The 27,377-nt window shown below is 37.6% G+C and overlaps 3 protein-coding genes across 13 annotated transcripts; all 3 read right to left on the reverse strand.

The window, feature by feature from the left end:
- Window positions 1-27,324, reverse strand: LOC122068364 (disease resistance protein RPV1-like). 11 transcript variants are annotated; one of them, XM_042632224.1, is made up of 9 exons: window positions 26,392-27,321; window positions 25,117-26,233; window positions 24,640-24,924; window positions 23,686-24,528; window positions 21,987-22,055; window positions 21,810-21,878; window positions 20,772-20,858; window positions 20,254-20,321; window positions 1-484 (listed from the first exon to the last, which is right to left on the reverse strand). In XM_042632224.1, the coding sequence occupies exons 2-9, from the start codon at window positions 25,237-25,239 to the stop codon at window positions 406-408; spliced, it is 1,623 nt and encodes a 540-aa protein (XP_042488158.1). In that variant the 5' UTR covers window positions 25,240-26,233; window positions 26,392-27,321; the 3' UTR covers window positions 1-405. The 11 variants fall into 11 exon arrangements, with proteins under 11 accessions (XP_042488158.1, XP_042488206.1, XP_042488179.1 ...); XM_042632272.1 differs by having other exon boundaries at window positions 23,686-24,384; window positions 26,357-27,321; XM_042632245.1 differs by having other exon boundaries at window positions 23,686-24,474; window positions 26,357-27,321.
- LOC122068431 (probable thylakoidal processing peptidase 2, chloroplastic) lies at window positions 1,250-6,504 on the reverse strand. Its single transcript, XM_042632290.1, has 3 exons — window positions 5,396-6,504; window positions 2,682-2,750; window positions 1,250-1,910 (listed from the first exon to the last, which is right to left on the reverse strand). The coding sequence occupies exons 1-3, from the start codon at window positions 5,621-5,623 to the stop codon at window positions 1,905-1,907; spliced, it is 303 nt and encodes a 100-aa protein (XP_042488224.1). The 5' UTR covers window positions 5,624-6,504; the 3' UTR covers window positions 1,250-1,904.
- Window positions 25,240-26,817, reverse strand: LOC122064113 (disease resistance protein Roq1-like). Its single transcript, XM_042627832.1, has 2 exons — window positions 26,357-26,817; window positions 25,240-26,233 (listed from the first exon to the last, which is right to left on the reverse strand). The coding sequence occupies exons 1-2, from the start codon at window positions 26,815-26,817 to the stop codon at window positions 25,240-25,242; spliced, it is 1,455 nt and encodes a 484-aa protein (XP_042483766.1).
- Window positions 27,325-27,377: the final 53 nt, after the last annotated feature.

Here is a 27,377-nt window from a genome sequence, read left to right on the forward strand (position 1 = left end):
TTTCAATTCGGCACCAAACCAAAACGACTACCATAATAACAAAATGTACAACTAAATCCAAGACAGACTTGCCACTCGAAAATCACATCTAATGTGCGTTTCAAGGCTTAAAAAAACTCAAAAAATGGATACAAGATTGATATACAATAATTCCTATTCGATTTCTCTAAGCAAGAATCAGTTAGGAATTGAGCTGATATCAAACACCTATTATCTACAGATCACCTCTTCCCAAGTTAGTACACAAGGTACAACCAAGGAACTTGGAGACCCACCTACAGGCAAGCTTGGCTAGGGGCAGTTGAAGACGTGGATCATGGGAGAACTTGCATCCTCCTTGGTTATCTAAGAAAAATTAACAGCAAAGAAAGGAGAAAGGCAGGTTTGTTGCATAATTAGACCGTTCTATCTCCCAGGATCAATGTCTGATGGTCTGAAATGCATCACATATCTTCCAATAATATTTCCAATAGGAAGAGGTCCCCTGTGATCAATTCAAATCAGAAATTAGAACAAGCGAATAGATAGATCCCTCTAATTCTCCACTTGAGAAGAAAATTTCAGATAACTAAGACTTCCTGGGAAGCTCATATTGACATACTAACCAAACATGAGAGTCATAGCTGTTGTTACGGTTGTCACCCAACACGAAAACATGATGTGGAGGTACATACTGCAAATAAATAAAAAACAGAAATATGGGGCAGAACTTCAACGTTTGGGACACAGAGAATAACCAAGTGACAGACCAAGTAGAAAGTGCAACTCTTGAGGCTCATACAATTGATAATACATTGAAGGAGCCCTCAGATGTCAACATGGAGTCCACTGGGTGGTTCCTACTACGTAATGTTGTTCTAGAACACTCTACTGGTACATGAATGCTTAGAAATGGAAGGAAGCAAAAATAAAAGAGAAGGATTGACACATTGCCAGAGGCATATCAACATCTTACATGCCAAGCCAATGGGGGGGTGGGGAGAAAGATTGCATATCAGTTCATACAGGGGAGGGCCACATGGTTAATGGAAAGATCGACAGAGTAAATGAGTGTCAGTCTTTATGAGAGGGTATGTACACTGGCAGTGTGCTCTTCCTTTTCCCAAAATGAAAATATTAAGAAAAATATTCAGAGATGACAGGTAAAGGGACATACAGTAGCACCCAATTTGTACATTGGAGGTTCTGCTATGAAATCTTCATAACGGGCAATTCCATTGATATAAAGTAATCCATGCTGAACCTGCATGGAAGTTGGAAGAGAAACTTAAATGTTGGGTAACTAAACATTGAAAGGAGTGCCAACAATATAGCATATTGTGGATCTAATCCACAGAACCCCTATTTTGATATGTTTGATAGCCACCAAGTCTTACTAAATGGTGGGACACAAAAACATTTGTTAGTATGCTTCAAAGTTGCATACCAATATGAAATAGAAAGAACTGCAAGCTTAAAGCATGATCCCCATCCACTAAAATAAAAACACCAAATACTTGCCTGGATTAACTGTTATCTTCTTATTAGTCACTATAATCCATCAAAGTTTATAAAATTCTCAAGAAACAGCAAATTCCAAAGGGACAGCAGGAAGAGGCTGGGAACCATCCAACCCCGACCCACAAGCCAAATGAAAGGAACATAAAAACCAATCAAATCCTAATACTGATCAGCCTTGTTTCTAAATGAATTGAGAAAGAGAATTATGAATGTCTAACTATTCATATCCGCCATCCTAGCTTCTTAATGTATCATCCTTGTATTTTTGTTTTTCCCCTCCCTGCCTTTTACTGTATCGTCCTTCAGTTAGATGCTTCTCCCCTCCCTGCTTTTGGTGTATCATCCTTTTATAATACCCATAGGTTTGCCTCTCTGGCTTTGATGTTGCACTTTGCTCTTTTTCCTTATGGCTTCATTTGATTGCAAGGTGAATAAAAGAGAAGAGAAATTAAATTTTCAAACTTAAAAAAGAATTTATCGTAATCACTATGTCATGAACTCCATGTCATTCCATTTTAGATTATTAAATTTCACTTCAATTTGCATCCAAAACCCTTCGCCATAAAATGTAAAATAAAAATTACAAGTAAAATGTATCATTACTAAATACAATAAAATTTATTTAAGTAATTTATACAATCACATTGGGTAATGATTACAACAGTTTATTTTTGAAGTTTAAACATTTTCACTTCCCTTCCTTTTACGTTTCTGTGCAGCCAAACAAAGCCTATATTTCCCCATCTACACCGCCCTCCAAAAATAAAAAATAAAAAAGGAATACCAGCATAGTTAAGAGAGTTTGTATTTGAACTTTGAAGACATAATCCCTAAGTAGGTTTCAGCTTTATAATTGACTGTAATGCAGGGTGGGTAATTTTTCATTGAGTGTTGGGAGGGGTCAGTAAAGGCTAGACGGGCACCCCCCCCCCCCGGCCCTCTCTATTTTACTACGGTCTAATAAAATTTTAGAGGGCTGCCCGGGGTCCTGGAGTTCCGGGTCAATACCTAACTAAGTCACCAGCTTTTGCAAACGATTCTCTTAAATTGGAAGACATCTTCCTTCTAAATCCATATCCTATGGAGAGAGACAGGAAAGGAGAACATAAGTTAAATAAAGATGTGATATGCAGACAGAAGAGAAGAACATGGATTATTCTTTCCAATAATATCAAACAAACCTGTAAATTTTTGGGTGCTGAAAAGAGAACTATATCATCAACAGCAGGGCTTTTGAAGTAATATGTCACCTGAAGAGAAATATAGAAAACAAAGATATTATTACAACTATGTCCAGCATATAAAAATACATCATCAGTACTCATCAAGAAAAATAATTATCAGAGACAGGATAAAGAAAGGACCATCGCAATTCTCTAAATGCCTTCTTTTGACACCAGCCACTTGTAGCAAAAAAAAAAAAAGCTTTCATGTCAATAGCAAGCAAAGTGGTCTTGCAACATTTGTCGAGAGTTTGGGAAAGATGATATTAGCGTTCCGCCATTTCTTCTAAAGATGGAAGGGAACCCATGAAAGTTCAAACTATCCATACACACACACACACTCTAAATTGCAAAATCACAATATTTTTCCTCATTAGAGACTAGACGGTTCCACCCACTGTTTCATGTGGGCACTTCAACTTGGGGGGATTCGCCTCCACAGGGTAACATACATCAACTCAAGGTCTAGGAATGCCAAATTGGAAAAGTTCCAATGGCCCAACAAATATAAAATAGAAAATTTGTCAAATATCTAGAACTCTGCTGCTACATAGGTATATTTTCATTTGATATTTCTGCAAAGAAATCCTGCCATAAAAATATACTTCATCAAGTTGGCTATGCTCTGTACAAGTACAACTAGGGTTATATCTTTCCTTCAGCCAGCCCCTCCTGAGAAGATTCAGACACAATACCTTTGAAGGTTAAACACTTAGAAGGAATTGAACTAGTCAACTGGGAAATAATGTGGACTTATAAGGGTAGGAGTGATCACATTTACTACTACTTCACAACATAAAGCAATTTAATTGGCCAATGATATGTGCACAGTAGAGGGAAGAGATAATAGAGAGTATAAAAGAGATTAAATTGGTGAGAGAGAGAGAGAGAGAGAGAGAGAGAGAGAGAGAGAGAGAGATGCTACAAATGTGAGAAATTAGGGAAATACAAGAGACAAAAAGGTAAGGATAGGGGTTGGCTTTGCAGACGAAGCCATGCATCTTGGCCAATTTGAAGGTCACCGACCTCCTTCCTCAAAAGAGAAATTGTTGGCATTATAATTCCATCAAGTCCCCTTCTCATTCGACAATATTGCTATATATAAGAGTTACAATACCAATAGTTAATCTATAATTACTTAACTTCCCTCACATTCTAACTACACCCACTTCTCTTCACTACTCATAACTACATCCTAACTTACATAACTCCTCCCACCTCTTATCCCATAGCACACCTCATGCAAACCTTGCAACGTCCTTGCAAGTGTACACCTATGCATGTAACATCTCCAGCCCCCTTTAAGTAAGGTATTGTCCTAAAGACCAAATTGAGGAAATTGAATCCTAGATAAGGATTTAAACTTTTTTGCGACGTACCCTTTAATTCAATATTGCTTGTGGAGTTGGATGGAAGACTCTGTCATAGCCATGGACTTCGGGAATCCAATCCAAAGGTACGGTCATGCCTCGTGCTCTAATACGAATTGATATATGCATAGTAAAGGGAGGAGAGATAGTAAGGAGATACATAAGATTAAATACAATGAAGATAGTGTTGTCTACATAGACAAAGCCATGACGTCTTACCCAATTTGGAGGTAGCCAACCTCTTTCCTCAAGAGAAATTGTAGGGAATCCAAGTCCCCCTTCAATTGATAGTACTGCTATATATAAGAGCTACAATAACAGTAATTATCTATAATTACTTAAACTTCCTCACATTACACTAACTATGCCCACTTCTCTCCACTACTCATAACCACAACATTACTTACCTAACTTGCAAAACTCCTCCCCCCTCTTAGCCCATAGTACACCTCATGCAAACCATGCAATGTTCCCTGCAAGTGTACACATATCCATGTAACAGTCAGTCATCAATGCTAAGAAGATGATTGGATCTCATCAAATAAGGCATAAGAAACCATAAAGTTAAAGCTCTTCAAAAGCTGGCTAAATACAGGGAGGTTTGTTGCCTTAAGGGAGCTTAACTGAAGCACTGTATACTGACATTTCAGGCCTGTGGTGATTATTTAGAAGATTAATTCTTAATCTCCAAAGAAATGCCATAGTAAACTCAGTTTCAGACAAACACCCCCCTAGCCCAAAAAAAGAAAAAATCAGTTAGTGGCAGCAATTAAAATGGTAATGATGAACAGACACACCAAAATGTCTTACAAGACTCCCAGCGAAGGAATGTATCTTTGAGAAAAAATTGAACTTCTGCAGGGTTTGTGATGCATCTCAATTACAGACCAAAATAAAATCAAATCAGAGAGTTTCAATCTGGAGAATGTAGTTCAACAAAGTAGAATCTATTTCTGGGTCAACATGAACGGGGATCAATGCTTTGAGCAAGGTAGACAAGCTGCTCTTAAGCAGCAGTGCTGCGCAGCTCTTTTAGAAGACAGGAATCAGTGCTCCACATACAAAAACCCTACCCTACCATTACTAACACTGTTTCAGTTGCATTTTATCGGAAATTCTAATTCCTAGAAACTATATCAAGTACACTAGCCGGAATGCAGTGTGTAAAACCTCAGTATCTACAGTTCGAACTCGAAATGAATCATCACAAGAAAATATAGCAATCTATAAATAAGGTCATTACAAGATTAAAAAAATGAAAACTATTACGAGAAAATCATTAACAGGTATGCAACTGCTTACCATCTCGGAGATGATCCGATCCCCAACACGGAGGGTAGGACACATGGATTTTGAAGGAATGAACCGCATCTCCGCTAACTTCGACCATAAGAGCACCAACACAAGAAAGCTCACGAACCCATCAAGACTGGGCCATCGTAGAAATGACAAGATCTGATAAGACATCCATCGCAGCGAGGTAATAGTCGGAAGTAGCCGGAATAATGCCGGCGGTCTCAAGAAGCTCATTTCGTAATTAACAGCAGAGACCCAGAACGAAAGTGAACCAACCACAACAATAAGAACAAGAAGATGAAGCAGATGATGATCGACAAAGACGATCACAGATCGCAGATCACAGCATCAACAGTGAAATTGAGAGAAGATCATCAAGATTCAAGCTTCAAATGGTTTAAATCGAACATTAAGAACTCGCATTCGACGTAACCACTGGTCAACGAAGAAATGGGTTATGTTGTAAAGAGTATAAAAAACAATAAGCTTGAGATTACTGCTTAAGCTTCGTCGTTTCAGCTCGAGAAATAGAAACTCGAGCGTCAGATCTTCAGGGAACGACGAAGACAAACAAGCAGGTACCTCAGATTGAATCGTTAAAGACAAGTGAGAGGTTGATAGCTGAGTAGAAGAGCAGATAAGGAAAACAAAGAAATGAACGAAGATGAGATGTACAGGCATAATAAGAGGGCTAGTTCAATTGGGATATTCTGTTAGTTACAGAACGCTGTGATTACCATCGTTTCTGCTTTTTTGCCTTCTGGATTCTTCTTCCTCTTGAGTATTAGCTCTTCCCTTCTAGAATCTTCTTCCTCTTATTACCCTTTGCATTAAACGCAGCAAATGAGAGAGATTCTAGATTATTCCTCTCAGAGTTTTATCTCTTTCCTTCTAGAGTCTTCCTTCCCTTCATTCTCAGACAGCTAATGTGAGAGAGAGAGAGAGAGAGATGACGAGTGAGGACCAATGTCTAAGCTCGAGTGAGCACCAATGTCTGCCTTCGACGGATCGATTAACATCGAGGTGCGCGCTTGGGTTCCTTCGTGCCCAAGCTTTTCTATTTCTCTCACTGACGTCATTCTTTTTTCATCACCATGAGAGAAGCTTGAGAGAATCTATTCTCTCTCTCTCTCTCTCTCTGTGCTAGGCCGATTTTTGTGTTGGGCCTAAATTCAATTCCTATTCGAGCCAAGATGCCCAAGACGTAATAATTGGACCTGAAGTGGACAAGCCCACTCCAGGAGTTGTTATTTTTCGGAAATTAGGTTTCATCAGGTCCGAATAATCTTACATGTCCAATCACATCTTTAACAACCGCTGTAGACCTGCAGTTACTTGGTTGATGCCTAAATTTGAATGTATATATTGGAATGTTCATCACTTTATCTTATAGAGGATTTTAATATATTTCTCAAAATACCATTATGATATTTGTGCGCATTTAAACCCGCTATGGTGAATGGATTCTCATTTACAGTGTTTGGAGGAAAACTTGATTCGTATTATTATCTATCTATTGTCGAATAAATCAACTAACCTTCTCCAAGAATTATCATAAAAAAATTAAAAGAGTTTGAAAAGTTTAAGAATTGAAAGTATAATGAACCAAGAGGAACCACTGAAATTTCATGGGTAAAATTTTAAATATTATATGACTCATATGATTGAGACTAACAATTAAATTTGAAATATGATCAGGATTTCAAACCAATAAAATGGTTGACAAGCCAAATCATTTTCCAATATAGCTAAATGTGTGATGAAACCTATTTCTCTTTTTTTTAATGAAAAAAGGAAGCCGATAGGCTAAACATTTTACAAAACGAGGGAACGAGATCCCGCAAGCATCAGTAAGGATAAGAAGATACACAAAAGGGGAAGGGGATCGAATTAAAAGAACTCTGTGATGCGAGTGCATCCGCCCCATTCCCTTGAAGAAGAGTATGATATAGAAAAATTGATGAGACAAGTTAATACAATCTTGCACCATATGATATCACACCAAGTACTTGTTTTAAGAGGTAGTAATATACTAATAATTTAATAAGTTAATTGTTGGATAGTTTGAGCCTTGAGGCCCCTTCCTTCGGTGTCCTAAAATATGGGACCCAAATGTGTGATGAAAGTGGTTTCAAATGAGAGCATGATCCCCCACCACCATCTCACTGCCCTCTTTAGCGCACCAATGAACAGTGTTAAAACGGTTTGATACATAGGGAGTAAAGAGGTTATTTCATGTAAGGGTGCAAATGGATCGAAATCGAGTATTTGGTTTGGTTTCGAAGAGTGTTGGTGTGATCTGGAATTGGACCAACTCCGGCGTTGATTTTGAACATTGATACTCATATTGAACCTGTTCGGTTCTTATATGGCTCGGTTTCAATTCTTGTACTTATTTTATAGTAATATATATATATATATATATTACAATGTATTAGTATTATGGTGTATTAATATACTATAATATACTAGTGTTATATTATATGGTACTTAAATTCAATTAATTTTTTTATTCTATTTGTTTCAGTTTTGATTATTTCATCCAATTTTGATTTTCAATTTCTATCCCAATTCGACACCGTTAATCTAATGTGAGGAGGAGAAAGGTAAGGTACATTGGTGATTGGCTTAGAGAACTATTTTGTTTCTTTAATGGGTAAGTGGTAGCAGAATGTACATTCCGCGAGCTTATTTATCCGCATATTTTATATTAACTGTACATATGGCATCAGGGATAATCTGAACCGTCAATTGATTTCAACTGAATTTTATGGTAACCGGTTCCCACCTTTTGCTGTGAGAGTTTGGATTCAGTACGGTTCCTCTCTCTCTCTCTCTCTCTCATGATTCCTACATCCTCCTCCCGACTATGTCTCTCTCACTTCCCGGAGCTCCAGTAAAGTAATTTTTTACAAGGCTGTTGAATGCGGCAAGATCTAGTAAGAATCTCACAAATTAGGCTTCAGAAAAGAAACCATCCATAATTTTGGAATACTACATATTCCATCGTAGTCATCATCTCTTAAAGACCAAGCAAAGATCAAAGAGCTTAGACGTCTTACTCAAAAATAAGTCATTCACACTTTGAAAATGAATGGAATAAGACAAAACCAAAATCTCATAACAGTGAAAAAAACCCATAACAATTAAAAGCAGAAAATTAAAGAGGATACAATCAAAAGCGATGGACTAGGGGGAAAAAACTCGATTGATGAGGCAGGGAGAGGGAGGGAACGGGGAAAAGGGGGCTGCCAGGTTCACAACGTAGAGGAAAGGGCAAGGTGGCATAGGAGGATGGAGATGTGCGGAAGGGAGAAAGATAACGGTTGAGCCAGTTTTAAGTTAGAAGTTCAACAACAAAGATTGGATGAGATTAAATCAACAGTTCTTTATTGAAGAACGTTCTCTCAAATTATTTATGTCTACGTGCTGCGACTTTTTCTTTAATTAACATTTTAAACACTATTAGTACACTTTTTTTTTTTTGGGTAAACAGCACCATTAGTACACATATATCAAAGGTTATCTCATAAAGTTTAATAAATCTCATAAAAGAGCAAGTGTTTTTTTTTGGAAAGTGACCCTTACGCCACAAATACAGGGTGCATGCCCTAGAGGGATACAGTGATTATTGCATATCCCTGAGTGTATGTGACACTGGATCATTCTCAGACAGCAAACTTTGTTTGTTCCCCTTTAAATATTCTAATTCCTTGGTTAGAAATGTTTTCACATTTTTCTCTCACACTAGATGAGATCACGAGAGAGACGAGGTAGAATGACAATGTTTTCCATTGCTATCAGTACTAATAGATTGTAAGCATGCTGGAACTCAATGGCTATACCATGAAACACTTATTAAGCTTAGGAAGTTCACCAAATTAAATCATGCTCTTTTTTCCACTCCAGTGGTGTACAATTGATCCGTACAATAAGCAAAGAAGCATCCAAGATTCCATCCTTTATCTGCATCTATGAGTGACGCCCCTGATGGTCCAAATTACTTCCTTTTCGGATTTGGGTTGTGATACACACAACATAGCTGCTCAACAAAATGTAGACACATGGCACCAATCGCGCACCAAAATATAGGGAAATTTGAAATACCAACAAAACCCGAAATCCAATGGAGTCGTGGAAGGACTCTACCAGCCCAAAATCAGGATAATCTCATAGAATGGGAATGTTCCTCATAGGAAGGGGAAAACGTGCAAGATAGGATCGTCCGAAACCACCCTAGGTTTGCCAAGATTAGAGAAATGTCTCCTAGTAGGACTCTACGTATCCGATCCTATAAAAGAAATGGTGAGAGCATAAATTTTTGCATGATTTTCATCCTTCTAAGAGTTGAGCTATTGGAGAACTTCACTATCGTAGCTACCATAGTGGTGATAAGCAAGAGCACACTCAAATGGAATGACAAAATAGTAAATAAATAAAAAATGAGGAGATAATGTCAGGAGTTTAATAATTTTTATAATTTTTATTTTCTCTTAGTCTTAATAATCTAATCACAAAAACTATAGGAGATAGCCCTCCCCTTTCATAACCTTATTGTATAAACAAAACATTATTGAGATAGGGTTTAGGAGCTTGCATAATCCCCTCCCCCTTCCCCCTTCACCCTCCCCTCCAACACCTGAAACCCCTAGACTTACAAGAAGGTAACAAATATGAAACATTATTAGACTATAGTTTAACCATAAGTTAGGTAACCGCTGCCCTAATCCGTAAAGAAAGCGACTATTAAGTTATGTTTATTCATAAACTCAGATGATAAGAACAAAATTTCTATCTGACTAAGCATTGATGATCATTTAGTTATACAAACTAGAACTAATAATTGTGACCAAATGTGTCTCAAATTTCAAACTAGAGGACTTTCGGGCCTTGAGCTTCCAACCGAACCACAATATTAATAGTAGCAAAGATGATTTTGATGATGCTATAGGTTTAGGGTTTGTTCTGTAGTCAACAGGACAAGTGAAGGTAGTAGAACAAGTTACTACCAGAAACCAGTAGTTGTAGACTCCTCCATTAAAAGTATTGCTTGTTGATATGGATATAAGAGAAGATTATGATAGCATATATTATGGAAAAGGGTTCTTTGAGAAAGTGGCATAGCGAAACCAACCAATGAGTATGATGATAGCACTAAAGATATTTTATGTGAGGAAGAAAGAGATAGACATAAAAGCATAGACAAGGGACCCAAACCCTCTCTAGCACGTTAACGCATCCAACATGCATCGGACAGGTGATAGCACCTTGAGCAGTTAGATGGTATCTTGAGAGGATCTGGTTCCTCAACAAGGGTGGGATGGTCATTTTGACCCCTCTATGTGGTAAATTGTAGTAGCCATGTTGCATTTTAGGTTTTTCTTTTCTCTTATTTTAATTATTATTTTTTTTCTTTAAATAAATAATCATATGAGGAGGCGTAGTGTATGTTTTAGGCTCACAGAACATTTATCCCATATAATTAAGCAATTAACTGAGAAAAAGAACCATGATTAGGGGTTGGGGGGATGTGAGTAGGAAACCAATGGTGGAGGATGAAGGAAAGCACCCGCTTTCAATATCAGCCGCCTGATCTTTCTTATCTTTCCTCATTGGTTGGCAGCCCCCCGTAAAAACTTCCGTCTTTCAGTGGGTATCGGTGGGACCCACCAGAAGAGGATTGGAGCAAAAGAAGCGTTTTAAGTCGTCAAAGACTAAACTGGTTCACCAGTCAAAATCTTCTCTATCCCCACATTTATTATTCCATATTCTCATCATTATTCATTAATGCTTTTCTCAGCCAGTGGGCCCCACACTTACAGTCCCAAGTCGTTTTTAATGTTTTCCTCTCTCTCTCTCTGGTCTCTACTCTCGAGTCTCGACTTCATCTAAGGGAGGCTCGTATTTGACTCTGCCCAAACGCGGCAAATCGGCCAGTGCCTGCCAGGTGTTTGTACAATTGTTCGCTTGTGGTAGGTATCACTTTGTCCTCTTTCTCAGCAAAAATCTGAACCGCATCCCTGTCATGTCATCACGTGGGATTCCCTCAAGTCAAACAGGTTCTTTCTTTGACCGTGACATGTGTTGGTGATGAAGGCATGGAGACAAATAACAACCAAAACTTAAGGTCCGTTTAATAATGTTTTAAGAAACATATGCAAAAAACGAAACAATAAAAAACGTTTACTTGTTTTCAGAAGTTGAAATTTAAATTTCTATTTATTTATAGTTCTAGAAATGCTTCAGATGAAACAAGTTAAACTTGTTTTTATATTTTTAGAAATGACTACCATCAATGGAAATTCAATGCTCACGTTCAGGAGAACTCATCCCAGAATGACCTCAGTAAAGTGTCCTTGCACTTTGCGTTCGATGGGTGTCTGCAACTCCTTCGTAAGCATTTCCTCAGGGCGGCATCATCGAAGCTTCATGACATCGGTCAGATTGCACGTTAGGCAGGCAAACTTCACTGGATTCTGGACATCCTGATCAATCGCCAGATCGCGGAGGATTTCTTCAAGACTTGGGCATCTCAGGGGGATTTGTCAGAAGCCCAACCTAGGGTTTCTGCGAAATCCTCCTCGCCACCACCACCACCACCTGTGACGTTTCAGTTGCCTTCGCTGCCACCCTCGTTGGATTTCCTGTCAGAATCCTTGGCTAGTACTCCTCCTCCACCTCCTCTGACCCTTCTAATCTCAATGAAGCTGCCCTGCAAGGGAGCCATCTTGTAGGGCGGAAGTAGTAAGTCGTAATGCAATTGGGGCAGAGATTGATGGCGTGGTAGCCTCCTCTATTGCTTGCAGCCAAGGAAGAAGAAGTGTGGTGACAATTGGAGAAAAGCAGGTCCATCTGCTTGACCAACAATGGCAATTGGCCTCACCTCGAATCTTGCGGGTATGGAAGTCATTGGAGCTGCCCTCCCATTTGTGGCGCTCCGAGAGGTGGAAGACAATGAGAGACTCCCTGCGACGGTAGGAGCCGACGTGGAGGTAGTTGAAACGAGTAGTGATAGGCGATTTTTGGTGATGAGCCGACGTGAAGGTTCTCTAAGCATCTTCAATGGTGGTCCGTCGATTAAGCACAAAGGAATGGAAAGAGATATTTTTGCATTATATTGTCTAAAAAAAAAAAAAAATCTACAAGAAATGTCTCCAGAAACAAGATTTATCAAACCACCTAAAAATCTGTTTCTGTTCCCAGAAACGTGAATTTATGTTTCTGACATTTCTAGATACAGAAACGGTAGAAACATTATGAAACGGACCCTTAGACTATACAGATGAACTAAGCTTTAACATCAATTTACCCACAAAGAACCAAAAATTGTGAGGTGGAGGTGGTGGGTTGGAACTTGAAAGGGATCTGAAAGGTCCAAAAGCAAAGAAAGATGATAGGAATTAGGAACCAAATACTTCTCTAGCCCTAGTCGTGGCCAACTGTCCATACTTTAAAATATCTTGAGCCTTCATGAAGACTTGAAGCATTATCTGGAAAAGCCAATCAAGTATCTCATCACCAGTAGAAAGAAATGATGGTTCTCCCATTTTAATGCAATATGAGAGGTCCAATACTTACGATATGGGATATTTCTAACAAAAAAAAAAGGATATGGGATATGGGTAAGAGTGGAAAGAGTTATCCAAAGCTTGTGAGTAGTAGTGGAGAAATCTTAATCAACCCAAACATACCAACAAAGGTTACAAAACCTAAGTGAATCCTTCAGAGTTCAGAGAATTAAAAGATGATTTCTACTTTTTCTAGTGATAGAAACAAGTTGGGAAGATGATAAGTTGCAGAGGAATAACAGATCAAACTTTTATCACCGCAAGTATTGATTGGCCATTTTAACTTGGTTTTATTCTTTATAGATCTTTAGAATTCTGTAGCTCCTGTACTTTATTCTCTTGTTTGGTTTGATATGGTGGATTGGGGGTACTACGGTGTCTTTGTATTGACGGGTTTTGGTTTCCCAGGATGATCAATCAATAGAGAATTGGCATATGTTACCTCTCTTGAACCTGCACGTCAGCCCATGGGTGAATGTCTGAGATTTGGGTAGAACTTATCCTTAAAAGCTAGTCGTATCGGAAAGAATGACCAATTATCTATAAGTCTATACTAAGGCTGTGTTTGGTAGCCAAGAGAAGAAAATAAAAGAAATATTAAAAAAAAATCTAGAGAAAAAAGGGGGAAAAAAAACGTATGTATATTTGACTACCATTAGAATAAAAGAAAAGAATTTTTTTTTTGTATTTTCTTAAGTTATTGATAATTTTTTTTTACAGTAAATAAAAAATTCACTATTCCCAAAGTGAATTTTGAAATTCAAAAAATAATCTTCTCTTGCTTAAGGACATACCAAGCATAAAGAGAATTTCTTTAACCAATTTTTTTTTTTCTTCTTCTTCTTCTTCTTCTCTTGGCTACCAAACACAGCCTAAGGTTGTGGGTGGCTCTGTTACTCAATAGATTTTAAGGCTTAGGCCCATGGTTAGTTTTAAAGCACTTGTCAGGTGGGACAGCCCAGGTCGATTTTACAGCATCTGTTTGATGGGCCAAATGGCACGCATTTGAATGACACCCTCTACCCAAGTATGATGGGCCTTTCAGTAGAGCCCACAGAACTTCATTCATGGATTTTTAGTTGGGCTTGAGTCTTGGAAGTTGGATGCATATGCATAAGGCTCCATTTGCTTGCATGGGGAATTTAGAGGGAAGGGAAGAGAAATTTTCATACTTAAAAAATGAATGTTTATAATCATTACCCCATGTGTTTCAATGTGATTATATAAACTAATTGATTTTTTTAACCATATTTAGTAATGATGTATTTTACATATAATTTTTTTTTTTACATATTATAGCAAAGGGTTTTGGATATAAAGGAAAGTGAAATTTTATAACCAAATATGGAATGATTTGAAGTAATGATATAGTCACATGAGATAATGATTACATATATTTATTTTTTAAGTATGAAAATTTCACTTCCCTTCCCTTTAATTCCCCTGGCAACCAAACGGAGCTTAAAGGAAATACAATATTTAAATAATGTTGAATAAATCATTCTAATTCTTCAATTGAATTCTGTTGCTTAATTTACTTTCTCATCCCAGAAACCTTAACTTCCTATTCAAAAATCTTAAACAGAACCCTAATGATTGTTCTTGTCTAATTACTGTTTTCTTCTAATTTTTTTTTTATTTGGAGGGAAAAATGATTACACCAAATATTAACTATTAAGAATAATAGTAAGTGGTTTATCATTTGGTGTAATATTTGACAACACAATTTCCTAATTGCCCCCTTTTTAAATAGTTATTTTGTGTTGTCAATCTCCTATCCAAAAAGGGGGCAATTAGGAAATTGTAGCATTAGGAAGTCTGATCTGCATTGATTCTACTATGCTTAGTTAGAACTTAACCAATAAACTATTGTAAACTAATGGTCCAATCCTTAGACTCTCTTTGGTATGATTCCTATTTGTATTTATTAATTATTTTTTAGAAATTATTTGTGACAATAAATTATGGACCACAAATAGTATTCGTTTGGTTACTATTTATAAAATAGATTGTATAGTGAGAAGATAGGTTTTAGGTTTCACCTTCAGCTTCAAGCTTCAAGCTTCAAGCTTTAAGCAAGAGAGATGATAAGATTTGGGGTTTTTTCATTGGCAAAGTATAAAACATACTGAAGTTACATATTTACCATTGATTTTGAGTAGTTTAGCACACATGTTCATTTAAGGTAGCAAAAATCAACATAAATGATTTGTTACCACAAATCACAAATAGGTTGAGAGTAATTTGTGATTTGTGATTTATTCTAATTTATTATAAATAGAAATAGATGCTATAAATTATACCAAACACTTGTAAAAATATAAATAAGTCAAATAAACACAAATAGAAATCAAACCAAAGAAAGCTTTAAACAACACACAAATTCTTCATCCCTTAGACTAAATTCACATCTCAAGATTCAATAGTTGTCCCAAAGTTATTATGTGGAGCTGCTTTGGGAAGCACTACAAATTGATAGCTCTTGAGACACTTGTTGCATGGTTGGCCGAGACTATGGATTTTCATGCATACAAGAATATGCTACCTTCATAATCGAGGCCAATTTCTGTTTATGGAAGGTGAGATGCATTGGTCAACTATATCCTTCAATAATATGTTTTACTCAGTAGATGGCAATACTGAAGAGGTTAATGATGGCAAAGTGGAGAAAAGTTCTCCCGAATGCTTTCCCATCATAACTTCAAATATTACAACATCAAAGCTATAGATATCACATTTCTCAATCACCCTCATTGTATAGGCAAGTTCTGCAGAACAAATAAAATAAATAAAATTAATTAAAAAAAAAAGAAAGTAAAAAAGGGTTACTCCAATGTGGCTATTTTATGCCATGCGAAGCAACAAAAATAGGCATTTGACTATTGGATAGCAGAAAAAATTCTCTTAATTGTCTAAATGTTAATTTAACAATTAATTTATATGGTTCACCATGTTTCACCACTTTTTTTTTTTGGTAAAGGGATGCAAATACTTTAGGTCCCAGCTCAAGGAGTAGTCCACTTAGCATCAGCATCATGGAGCATCATGGTTATGTTGGTGGTGGATTGTGGTGAAACATGGTTAAATCATGAAGTATAAGGCAAACTTAAGGTAAGCCGGCCAGCTCTCTGTCTTATTTTTGTCCCTATTAATTAAGCCATAATAGGGAGGACCATTGTGGGGCCACCTTTTGTACTACAACAAGAAGTCAGAAATCTGATGCTGAAGTCTATGCATGGAAAAGCATATAAGAAGGGAAGGATTTGGAAAAATGAAGTGTACATTGTTGGTTTTATACGGGCCTCTCACAATCCTTGACACTCTTTTTCCATCTTGACAATGTCAGCCTTGTGAGGCACTCCCATCCCATGCGACCGTTCGCTTGGCATTGGAGATGCCAATATATGCAGGGAGCATCTTAATCCATTACCATATAATTATAGGGACTTTGGTAGCAGCAACACAAATATTCCCCATTTGAAAAGACATATTAGAAAAAAAAAAAAAAAAATCCATTTTTTAAAGCAATTTGCACTTCACTTCTTTTAATTCCCCATACAACCAAACATAGCAAATGACTGAATTATATATAAGAGAGAGAGAGAGGAACTTGATGCAAAATATCCATATGTTCCTACAAGAGCTGTCCAATGGGATGAATCAAGCTTTAGAATTCTACTAAACCCAAAGTCTAAGACATGAGGCTCAAAGTTTGAATCCAATAAAATTTCATTGCTTGATATATCTCGATGAATTATTGACAGAGAGCGGTTGTGCAAGTAAACTAGAGCCTGAGCTACACCTTTAGCAATATTACCTAGGATGTTAATTCAGCCAAGGGATGACCTGAGAGGTCAGTTAAGTAGGAATACTGCATGTCTTTGCTAGTGTCGTCACCGCATAATTGAAGTCGATTTCCTCTACATGATGGCTCGACTAATGAAGTTTGAACCTTTGTTAGTTTATTCGCGTTTAAAACGCGAACCATTTTTTTGACGTTTTAAACGCCGTTTGCCGAACTGTCCACAGAAAGTCGATAAAAAACGGGGACGGGGATATTTGAAGTTTTAAAAGCGTTGTAAACGCGTATCCGTTTTTTAATAGTAAAAAAATGGATATTAAAAAAATAATTAAAACTTTCACTTCACCTTCTTCACGCCATTCTTGGCCATTCGATTTCGGCCCATTCCCAAATCCCAATCTTTCATTTCAAACTTCAAACTCTAACTTTCCAAACTATTCTCTCACTTCCTCTCTTCTTCTCTCCCAACGATGGACAACTGATGACTGGAACATCGGAGTCTACGATCCACGACAATGACAGCCAGTGGAAACACCTCACGATGACGGCCAGTGGAAACACCTCACGACGAGAGCAAACACTGGAGTACTGGACTCGAGCTCGACTTCACCCCTGTCTTCTCTCCCAATAGTCCACAATCTACCTCACTACGGCAGACGACGGACGATAGACGATGGATGACGGACGATGGACGATGGACGATGGACGATGGATGACAGACGACGGACGACAGACGACGAGCGCAAACACCGGATTCGACTTCACCCCTGTTTCTATTGTTGCAGAAAGAGGTTTTTGATTTTTTTTTCCTTTTGATTTCTTTATTTTTTGATCGGATTAAATAAGTTGTTATACGATGCAAGGAATAATTCCGCCGGAGACCATACATAGCTTCCAGCCTCTTGTGATTTAGCATCTCCGAGACGGAAACCTTTCGGAGCATCCGCCAATGGTCACCGTATGGTGAAAAGACTATGTCAACGCCTCCGTAACTAGCAATAGCCCCCACCGCTAACACGCCGTGACCTGATGTAAACATTGAGTTGGAGACAGAGAGACTTGAAGAGACATATGTTGAACCTATTCATGATCAACCTAATTCTATATTATGATACATTTGTGCTTTTTTTTTTAATGAAATGGGATGATGTAATTTGGATAATACATTTTGGATTATGTAGTTTGGATGATGATTTTGGATATTTGAATGATGTATTTTGGATATTTGAATGGTGTATTTTGGATCTTATATTAATCTTTGGATGGATATATTTTCGATGTTATTTCATGATATAATAGGTTTAGAATTTGGATTGAAATATGGATATTATCTATATTTATTTTGATTGTTATCCAGGTATTTAGAGAATTATTATGTCAATTTATGTCTATATATTGTCTTTTTTTTTCACTGTATTATTTAAATATAAACGTTTAAAACACATATCATCCGTTTTTTATTTTTTCCCCTTTTTTTCATATTTGACTATATTTTTGACCGTCCTGTTCACGTTTTGATCCGTTTAAAACATCCGTATCAAATAATGTTTTTTTGCCATTTCCATTTTAATTAACAGAGGTTCAAATTGCAGACGTAGGCAATTCCTCAAGGATATAGGTCGACTTGACCTCGACTAACTACTCACTCCCATGCTAAGGCCACGTGTTGATGCCCACAAGGCGGGCAGTCTTTTAAATCTCATCACGATGATATGGGGGTAAAGAGTTTTGGGAACCGCAATGTGGCAACGAGGGCAGAGGGAAGAGAGGGTGACGGAGGGAATGATGGTTAGCAGAGGGAGGGAAGAGATTCCTATCGGTAGTGTTCCATCGACGAATTAATTCCATTAAATAATTTTTCATCGACAATGGAATAGGAACGCATTTCGATAGTTAAGGGTATCAATTTGAAACCAAAAACCAGAATAAAACCGATTCAAATTAGTCGAACCAGGCCAAGTCAAATTAAACTCAGTCCAATATCATTCCTAATTATGGTATTATAATTCAGTTTGGCTCGATTCGATTTTAGTTTTAGCTTAAGAACGGTTGGTTCCAACCACAACTGAACCAAACAATTCATTAAAAGAGTTTCTCACGTCCTTCAGTTATTTCAAGATCTACTGGACATCTAGAGACATTGGAATTTTTTTTTTTTTTAAAGAGAGAAAAAATAAATAAAATATTCTCTAGATTGAATGGAGTATACATTAATATTTTTATTAATATTTTTTTTATCGATTATTGAATGTAATTCAATGCAATACCTTTTTTAAATTATTAATGATTTAATAAAATATATCAAAACATCTAAATCTAAGACAATTAAAGATCATTTAAGATTTTAGTGGTATATTACCTCGTTTAAGGTCTGATTAGCCCGATTAAGAAGAGATTAGTTAAAGTCCAAAACTCAACCAAGCCCGACACAAGACCATGTGAGACCAACATATTCCTTAAATTATTACAGCCCAAGGGTATAGGCCTGGCCAGACCGATTAACACCCCTACCCCTTAAGCTATGCTTGGTTGTAAGGAGAATTAAAGTAAAGGGAAATGACATTTTCATATTTAAAAAAAAAATATATGTAATTATTATCCATATAATTTTAACATTAACTTCAAATCATTCCATGTTTAGTTATAAAATTTCACTTTACTTTACATCCAAAACTTTTGTTGTAATATGTAAAATAAAAATTACATGTCAAACATATTATTACTAAATATGATTAAAAAAATTAAATAATTTATACTATAATATCGGATAATAATTACAAACATTTCTTCTTAAAATATGAAAATTTCATTTCCCTCACCCTTAAATTCTTATTGCAACCAAAAGGGAACCCTGGGATAATATAATGGAGAAGGGTTTTAAGAGGAGGCAACATGCCGACAAACCCACGTGGGCTCATGGGACAGGATTGACATACATTAATTCCCATTCGATTTCTCAAGGCCAGAATCAGCTCGCAATTGGGCTGATATGGGCCGATATCAGACACCTATTGTCTACCCATCACCTCTTCCCAAGTTAATTAGTATGCATGAGTCCATGACAACAACCAAGGAACAAAAATGTTCTCGTATACTCTCAGAATCGGTACATTCTCATACGTGAACCTGAACTGCTGTCCCAAGGAACTGGGACACCCAACTACGGGCAAGCTTGGGCTAAGCCGCTAAGGGCAATGGAAGACATGGATCATGGAAGAACGAGCATCCTCCTTGGTTATCTACAGAAAACTTAACAGCAAAGAAAAGAGAGAGGCAGGTTTGTTGCACTATTAGACCGCTCTCTATCTCCAAGGTTCATGGACTGTAACCCGTCACATATCTGCCAATAATATTTCCAATAGGAAGAGGCCCCCTGTGATCAATTCAAATCAGAAATTAGACCAAATGAAGTGATAGGTCCCTCTAATTCTAGATTTGGGAAGAAAATTTACAGATAACTGGGGCTTCCTCTGGAAGCTGATATATTGACATACCAATAATGAGAGTCAAAGCTGTTGTTACGATTGTCACCCAACACAAAAACATGATGCGGAGGTACGTACTGCAAATAAAGAAAACTCAGAAATTTGGGACAGACAACATCAAAGTTTGGGACACAAGAGAAACGGACAATATAACCATGGGACAGACCAAGCAGAAAGTGCACCTCTGAGGCTCATAAAAATGATAATGTTGTTCTAGAACACTCTGCTGGTACATGAATGCCCAGAAATGTAAGGTAAAAATAAAAGGGAGAGGGATCGCCACACTGCTAGCGGTATATTAACATCTTACATACCAAACCAATAGGAGAGAGAGAGAGAGAGAGAGAGGGGTAGTAGTGCATTTCAGTTCATATACGTGGGACTATGGGAGGGCCAAATGGTTAATGGAGGGAGAAAAAATGAGTAGTGAGTGTCAGTTGGCATGTACTACCGGCAGTGCACCCTTCCTTTTCCGAAAATAAAAATATTAAGAACAATATTCAGAGATGACGGGTAAAGGGACGTACAGTAGCATCCAATTCATAGATTGGGGGTTCTGTTATGAAATCTTCATCACAGGCAATCCTGTTGAGATAAAGTAATCCATGCTGAACCTGCAGGGAAGTTAGAAGAGAACCTTAAATGTCGAGCAAGTAACCACTGAAAGGAGTGCCGACAAAATGGGTTCTAGTGCTACATACTATTTAAGGACAAAAAAATGTAAAGTATATATTGTGGATCTAATTGACAGAGCCACTATTAAGATATGTTTGATAGTCACCAAGTACTTGATGGTGGGGCACAAACGCAAAAAAAACAAAGTTGTTAGAATGCTTCGATGTAGCATGCCAAGATGAAATAGAATGAACTGCAAGTTTACAGCATGATCCACATCCATTAAAACAAAAACACTAACTACTTGCCTTGGTTAACGGTCATCTTCTTATTAATCACTATAATTCATCAAAGTTTATTAAATTCCCAAGAAACATTAAATTTCAAAAGGACAGCAGGGCTTCAGGAGGGAGGCTGAGAACCACCCAACCTTCTGATCAGCCTTGTTTCTGAATGAATTGAGAGTTGAGAATATTCAACTATTCAGATCCCCCACCCTAGCTTCTTAATGTATCACCCTTTTATTTTAGTTTTTTCCCTCCCTGTCTTTTACTGTATCATCCTTTGGTTAGATGTTTCTCCCCTCCCTGACTTTTGATTTATCATCCTTTGATAATTGTTTCTAGACTTCTGTTTGAGGTCCCCTAAGGTTCGCTCTCTGTCTTTGATGTTGTACTTTGCTTTTTTCCCCTAATATATTTATCCATTCACACCCCCCACCTCCCCCCCACCCCCCGAAAAAAAAAAAAAAAAAAAAAACCCCAGCAAACTTAAGGCAGTTTGCGCATGAAGACCAATAATCCCTAGGTAGGTTTCAGCCTTATAATTGACTGTAATGCAAGGTTGGGTTATTTGGCAGGCTATCCTCCCCCCCCACTTCCTCACTATTTCATTATGTATTAATAAAATTTTAGAGAGCTGCCCAGGGTCCTGGAGTTTCGGGTCAATACCTCAACTAAGTCACCAGCTTTTGCAACGATTCTCTTAATGAAGGCATCTTCCTTCCTGTATCCTATTTCCTATGGAGAGAGACAGGTAGGGGGAACAAAAGTTAAATAAATATGTGATACACAAAGACAGAAGAGAAGAACATGGATTCTTTTTTCCTTTTATGATACCAAACAAACCTGTAAAATGTTAGGAGCTGAAAAAAGGACAATATCACCAACAGCAGGGCTTTTGAAGTAATATGTCACCTGAAGAGAAATATAGAAAACAGAAATATGTTACAACTGTGCACAGCATATAAAAATACTAATCATCACTACTCACAAAGAAACATAATTATCAGAGACAGGATAAAAAAAAGGACCATCACAATTCCCTAAATTGTCTTATTTTGACACTAGCTACATGTAGCCCAAAAAGATTTCACGTCAATAGCAAGCGAAGTGGTCCTGCAACATTTGTTGAGAGTTTTGGAAAGATGTATTAGTATTCTGCCTTCTCTGCTTAAGATGGACAGAAAGCCATGGAATTTTAAACTTTCTATACACAAACTATATAAATTGCAAAATCACATTATTGTTCCTCATTAGAGACTCCATCCATTGTTTCATGTGGGAACTTCAGCTTCAGTGGAAATTGGGGGAGTGACCCAAAAATTTTAAAGTAAAAGGTGGAAGAAATTAAAATCATGGGGGTAGTGCCTCCACCGGGTAGATACACCAGGATAAAGCTCAGGGTCTAGGAATGCTAGATTGTATAAGTTCAGACGGTCAAACAAATATAAAATAGAAAATTTGTCAAAGATATAGAACTCTGCTGCTCCATAGGTATCTTTTCATTTGATACTTTCTGTAAGGAAAACCTGACCAAAAAAAAAAAAAGTACTTTATCAAGTTGACTATGCTTTGTATAAGTACAATAAGAGCAACAACTTGTCTTCAGCCAGCTAGTCCACAGAAGATTCACACACAATACCCGTTTAGGTTGGAAACTACTACGGAGTTGAACTACTAGGGGTCGTTGCTTGGAGCAATGGCAAATGGCTCTTTTCGCTTGCGCAGTGGTGCGGGTTCGAGTCCTAGAAACCAGACTCTCCGTAAAGGGGGTAAGACTGTCTACCTATATACCCTCCCAGAACCCTGCTTAAGTGCGGGGAAGCCTTTGTGCACTGGGTAACGGCCTTTTTTTTTACTACTACGGAGTTGAACTAGACAACTGGAAAATCTGGGAAATAATATGCACTTATAAGGACATGAGAGATTACATTTACTAAAACTACTTCAGAACATACACAAATTAGGTCAGTCTCCATTTATAATAAGGCATAAGAAACCATAAAGTTAAAGCTCTTCAAAAGCTGGCTGAATATAAGGAGGTTTGGTGCCTCAAGGGAGCTTAACTGAAGCACAGCATACTGACATTTCAGGCCTGTGGTGATTATTTAGAAGGCTAATTCTTAATATCCAAAGAAATGCCAAAGTAAACTCAGTTTCATATAAACACACTCCCAACCCAAAAAAGAAAAACAGAGCAGCAGCAAGTAAAAAGGTAATGATGAACTGACACCAAAATGTCTTATAAGACTCCTAGCTAAGGAATTTAGCTTTGAGAAAAAAATTGAACTTCTGCAGGGATTGGTGATGCATCTCAATTATAGACAAAAATAAAATTACATCAGAGAGTTTAAGTTGCATTTCATCAGATATTCCAATTCCTAATAACTGCTTCAAGTACGCTAGCAGGAATGCAGAGCGTAAAACCTCAGTATCTACAGTTCTTACTCGAAATGAATTGTCAGTGTTTGAATCATCACAAGAAAAGATTGCAATCTTTAAACAAGGCATTAGAAGAAAATCATTAACAGACACAACAGCTTACCATCTCGGAGATGATCCGATCACCAACACTAAGGGTAGGATACATGGATGATGAAGGGATGTACCGTATCTCCACAAACGTCGGCCGTAAGATCACGAAGCTCAGAAACATCATAAAGCTATCTCGCAGAAATGGAAAGATCTGATACGACATCCATTGCTGCAAGGAAATAGTCGGAAGTGGCCGGTATAATTCTGGAGGTCTCAAGAAGTCGGGAGACTCTGACAAACACCAACTGATTTTAAGAACTTTCAAATCTTCAGGGCACACTAACAAATTTAATATGTCTTGCAAGTTTGGTCTGAATTCCAATGATTGGTAATGTATATGAAGTTGAATAAAAGTAGAGGGCAGCTTTGGTATGGATCCAAATTTGTTACACCAACTAAGTTCAATATGATGCAGAGATGTCATATTCTCCATTGACCTTGGAAGATTCACGAACTTGTGGCAAAGTGAAAGATCCAATACCTCCAACTTCTTTAACAGTCCAACACTATCAGGCAGTGCTTCAATATTTGTTTTGTTCAAGAAAAGCTCAACCAAAGATTCTAAGTTACCAATAGATTCAGGAATCTTTCTGAGTGAGATGCAATGGCTGAAAATTAACTTTTGAAGAGAACTCAATCTGCATATATTGTTTGGGAGTTTCTTAAGAGAGGAGCATTTTTCCAAGTTCAAGTAAACAAGCTCCTGGAGCTGCCCAATGGATTCATCCAAATTAACCAAAGATTCGCAATTATCAAGATACAACCTCTCTAAGAGAGGAAATCCTGAAAAGTCGGGAGACTTAGACCGAGACAAACACCAACTGAGTTTAAGAACTTTCAATTGTTGAAACAGCTGTCAAAAAACAAGATATGAACAAAATAATATATATATATATATATATTAATGTGCAATATTACTATTCAATTTTAAAATGGGAGAAAAGAAAAGAAAAATTCCACTCACCTTATTTCCAAGCCAGCTATTCCAAGCTTGTTTAAATTGGCCATGACTTAAGTCGAGCATAACTAATTCTTCATGATAAAATTTAGCAGGTATTTCATCCAACGGACATCCCCGCCATCCGAGCCAACTTAACCCAGAAGGAAGACACTGAAAGCTCCCCTTCAAGGTTGCTCCATCAACTTGTAGTAATCTTAGTTTGGGCATCTTCTTAAAGCCATCAGTTTGTAAACAACTGTTTTCATTTGAACTGAAGCTAAGCTGAATACCATCAACCATTTCATTCCACTACAGTAGAAAATTTGTTAAAGTAAATAAAATTGATAGACATAAATATGTGGAGGCTTTGTCAATGTACTCCATACTGATTTGTGCCTAATGCAATTTACTTCAATATCTACTAATTATATATTAGGATCACATTCTTACCTAGAATAAGATCACAAGAAAAAGAAAAAGAATCATATAACTAGATCTTACCTTCCCACCTTTTAATACCTTCATGATTATGTCACGAGACCATAACCTGCTACGCTTACCAGGTTCCATAGGACTTTGGTTGTTGACGATTGCCCTTCCCATACCTCGAATCTGATTGTCCATCTACAACTCTTTTGATTCATTAATCTTGAAGAGGGATTTTCTCTTGAGAACTTCTATATGGCATCTTGGTTCTTCAAAGCCACAAGCTTCCCATATGGAAATTATGTTTTCTTCCTCCCATCCTATGAAAAAGCATGCGGCATCGAAAAACATGGCTTTCTGAATATCATTTTGCAGATTATCATAACTTATCTTTAACTTTCCATAGACCTTATCATGAGGAATTTGCTCCCACAACCGAAGCATGCTTTTCCATACTTCTTTGTTTTTGTTTACAGATAAATCAGAACCCAAAACCTCCAAGGCTAAGGGCAACCCTCCTGTAGTGCTTGCCATATCAACTGAAAGCTGCATATAATCATTAGGAGGCTGGTCTGCTGAAAAAGCATAGGAACTGAAGAGTTGAAGACCTTCTTTCTCATTCAATTCTTCAGGCTCATATATTTTTCTATTATCTTCAGGAGCTTCCCTTAGAAGGCTATGATCTCTAGTTGTTATGATTATTTTACTTCCCGGACCAAACCAATAGAGATCACCAGCCAATGCTTTTAATTGGGTATAATCTCCCACATCGTCAAGAATGAGAAGACTATCTGTTTTTTCAAATCTTTTTTTAATCAAACTTGATCCTTCTTTAGAACTGCATATTTTTATTTTCTTCCCAGAGATCCTTTCAAGAAGTATTTTTTGCAAATGAACTATCCCATTGGGTTCTGATGCTCTCTCACTAACATTTTCAAGATATAAACTCTTACTAAAGTTTCTAAAGATACGTTTGTATACAGCTACCGCAATGGCTGTCTTTCCAATGCCACCCGGACCACATATCCCTAGAAACTGAACATCCTTAGAACTGGTATTTGATAGTAAAGATATCACAGATTTTACACGGGATTCTAATCCAACAGGGTGTTTAACTTCATCCAAGGGGACCGCGTTCAATCGGCTCCAAACGTTTTGAACAACTTGCTTGACTAACTCTGATTGATCATCCCTGCAATTAGTTCATAGGAAAAAAAAAAAAAAAAAATGGAATCGCAACTCACAACACAATTGGAAGTGAAAGTCAAACTCGAAAGCAAATATGAAGAAGTACTTTTGAGGGAGTAAGATTTACCCATCCTCAAAAACCCATCCACTCTTATCTCCCACCAGTCGCAAGGCGTCCTTCCATCTCCGGAGGGTTTCGGGAACCTCCTTACCATGTCTCTGAGGAGAAATCTGAAAACATCCAGTCTGATTCTTAACGTCCGAAGTCTTAACCTTGAAGAAGATGGGAAAAATGATTTGATTGTTGGTTCTATGACATTCTAGCATCTGAGCGAGCTCCTCGAGGCACCATTTGCTTTCTGTGTATCTCTCAGACAAGACAGCAATCGAGAAGTCGGAGACTTCTAGTGCTTCTACAAGCTTCCGCCAAATATTTTCTCCTTTCCACAGATCTTTGCTGTCAATGAAAGCATCAATTCCACGATCCTTGAGAGCCATGTAAAGGTGACCGACGCAGTTATTGCGGGTATCTTCACCTCTGAAATTGATAAACACATCATAGCTTGTAGATCCAACCCGTGATGCCATGAAAATTGCAGTTGCAAGATAGAGAGATGCGATTATGAATTTGTTAAGGAGCTCTGATCGTGTGCGAATTCATTGGCATTGGCGGAAGAAGATAGATGATTATTGAAGAAAATGCCAGTTCTGTTTCCATCAGAAGGAGAAAGTGGCGAACAGTAGATTCTTAAAGTGAACGCGCTAAATCTCTTCAGAGAAGTTGAAAGCTTGTTGCAGGACAACAAAGAGACTCGATCGAGCTCTCGGCAGGTATGATGGGGCGTGTGAAAGCAAAGAGGAACATGAAACAGAGCAAAACGAAAAGGGTCATCATCCCTGGCTTCAATGCGAACTTGTCGTGTTGTGAAGGTTGCAGCCGTAGAAGAATGACTCTGTCTCTGTACCCGCCACAGGTCTTCTGCAAGTAAAAATGTTTCCCTGGATTGGTAAAGTAGAGGAATAGTGGATGAGAGAGAAGGGGGGGCGTTTCAGAACTGACGCGTAGCACGAACCTCACCAAAATCTAGAATCTGCAGAGACACGGTACCGTTAGGTGAAAAAAAACTACAAGTATTTGGATTTAAGAA

The sequence above is a fragment of the Macadamia integrifolia genome, chromosome 2 (assembly GCF_013358625.1).
Source record: "Macadamia integrifolia cultivar HAES 741 chromosome 2, SCU_Mint_v3, whole genome shotgun sequence".
In the NCBI taxonomy this organism is placed as follows: Eukaryota; Viridiplantae; Streptophyta; class Magnoliopsida; order Proteales; family Proteaceae; genus Macadamia; species Macadamia integrifolia.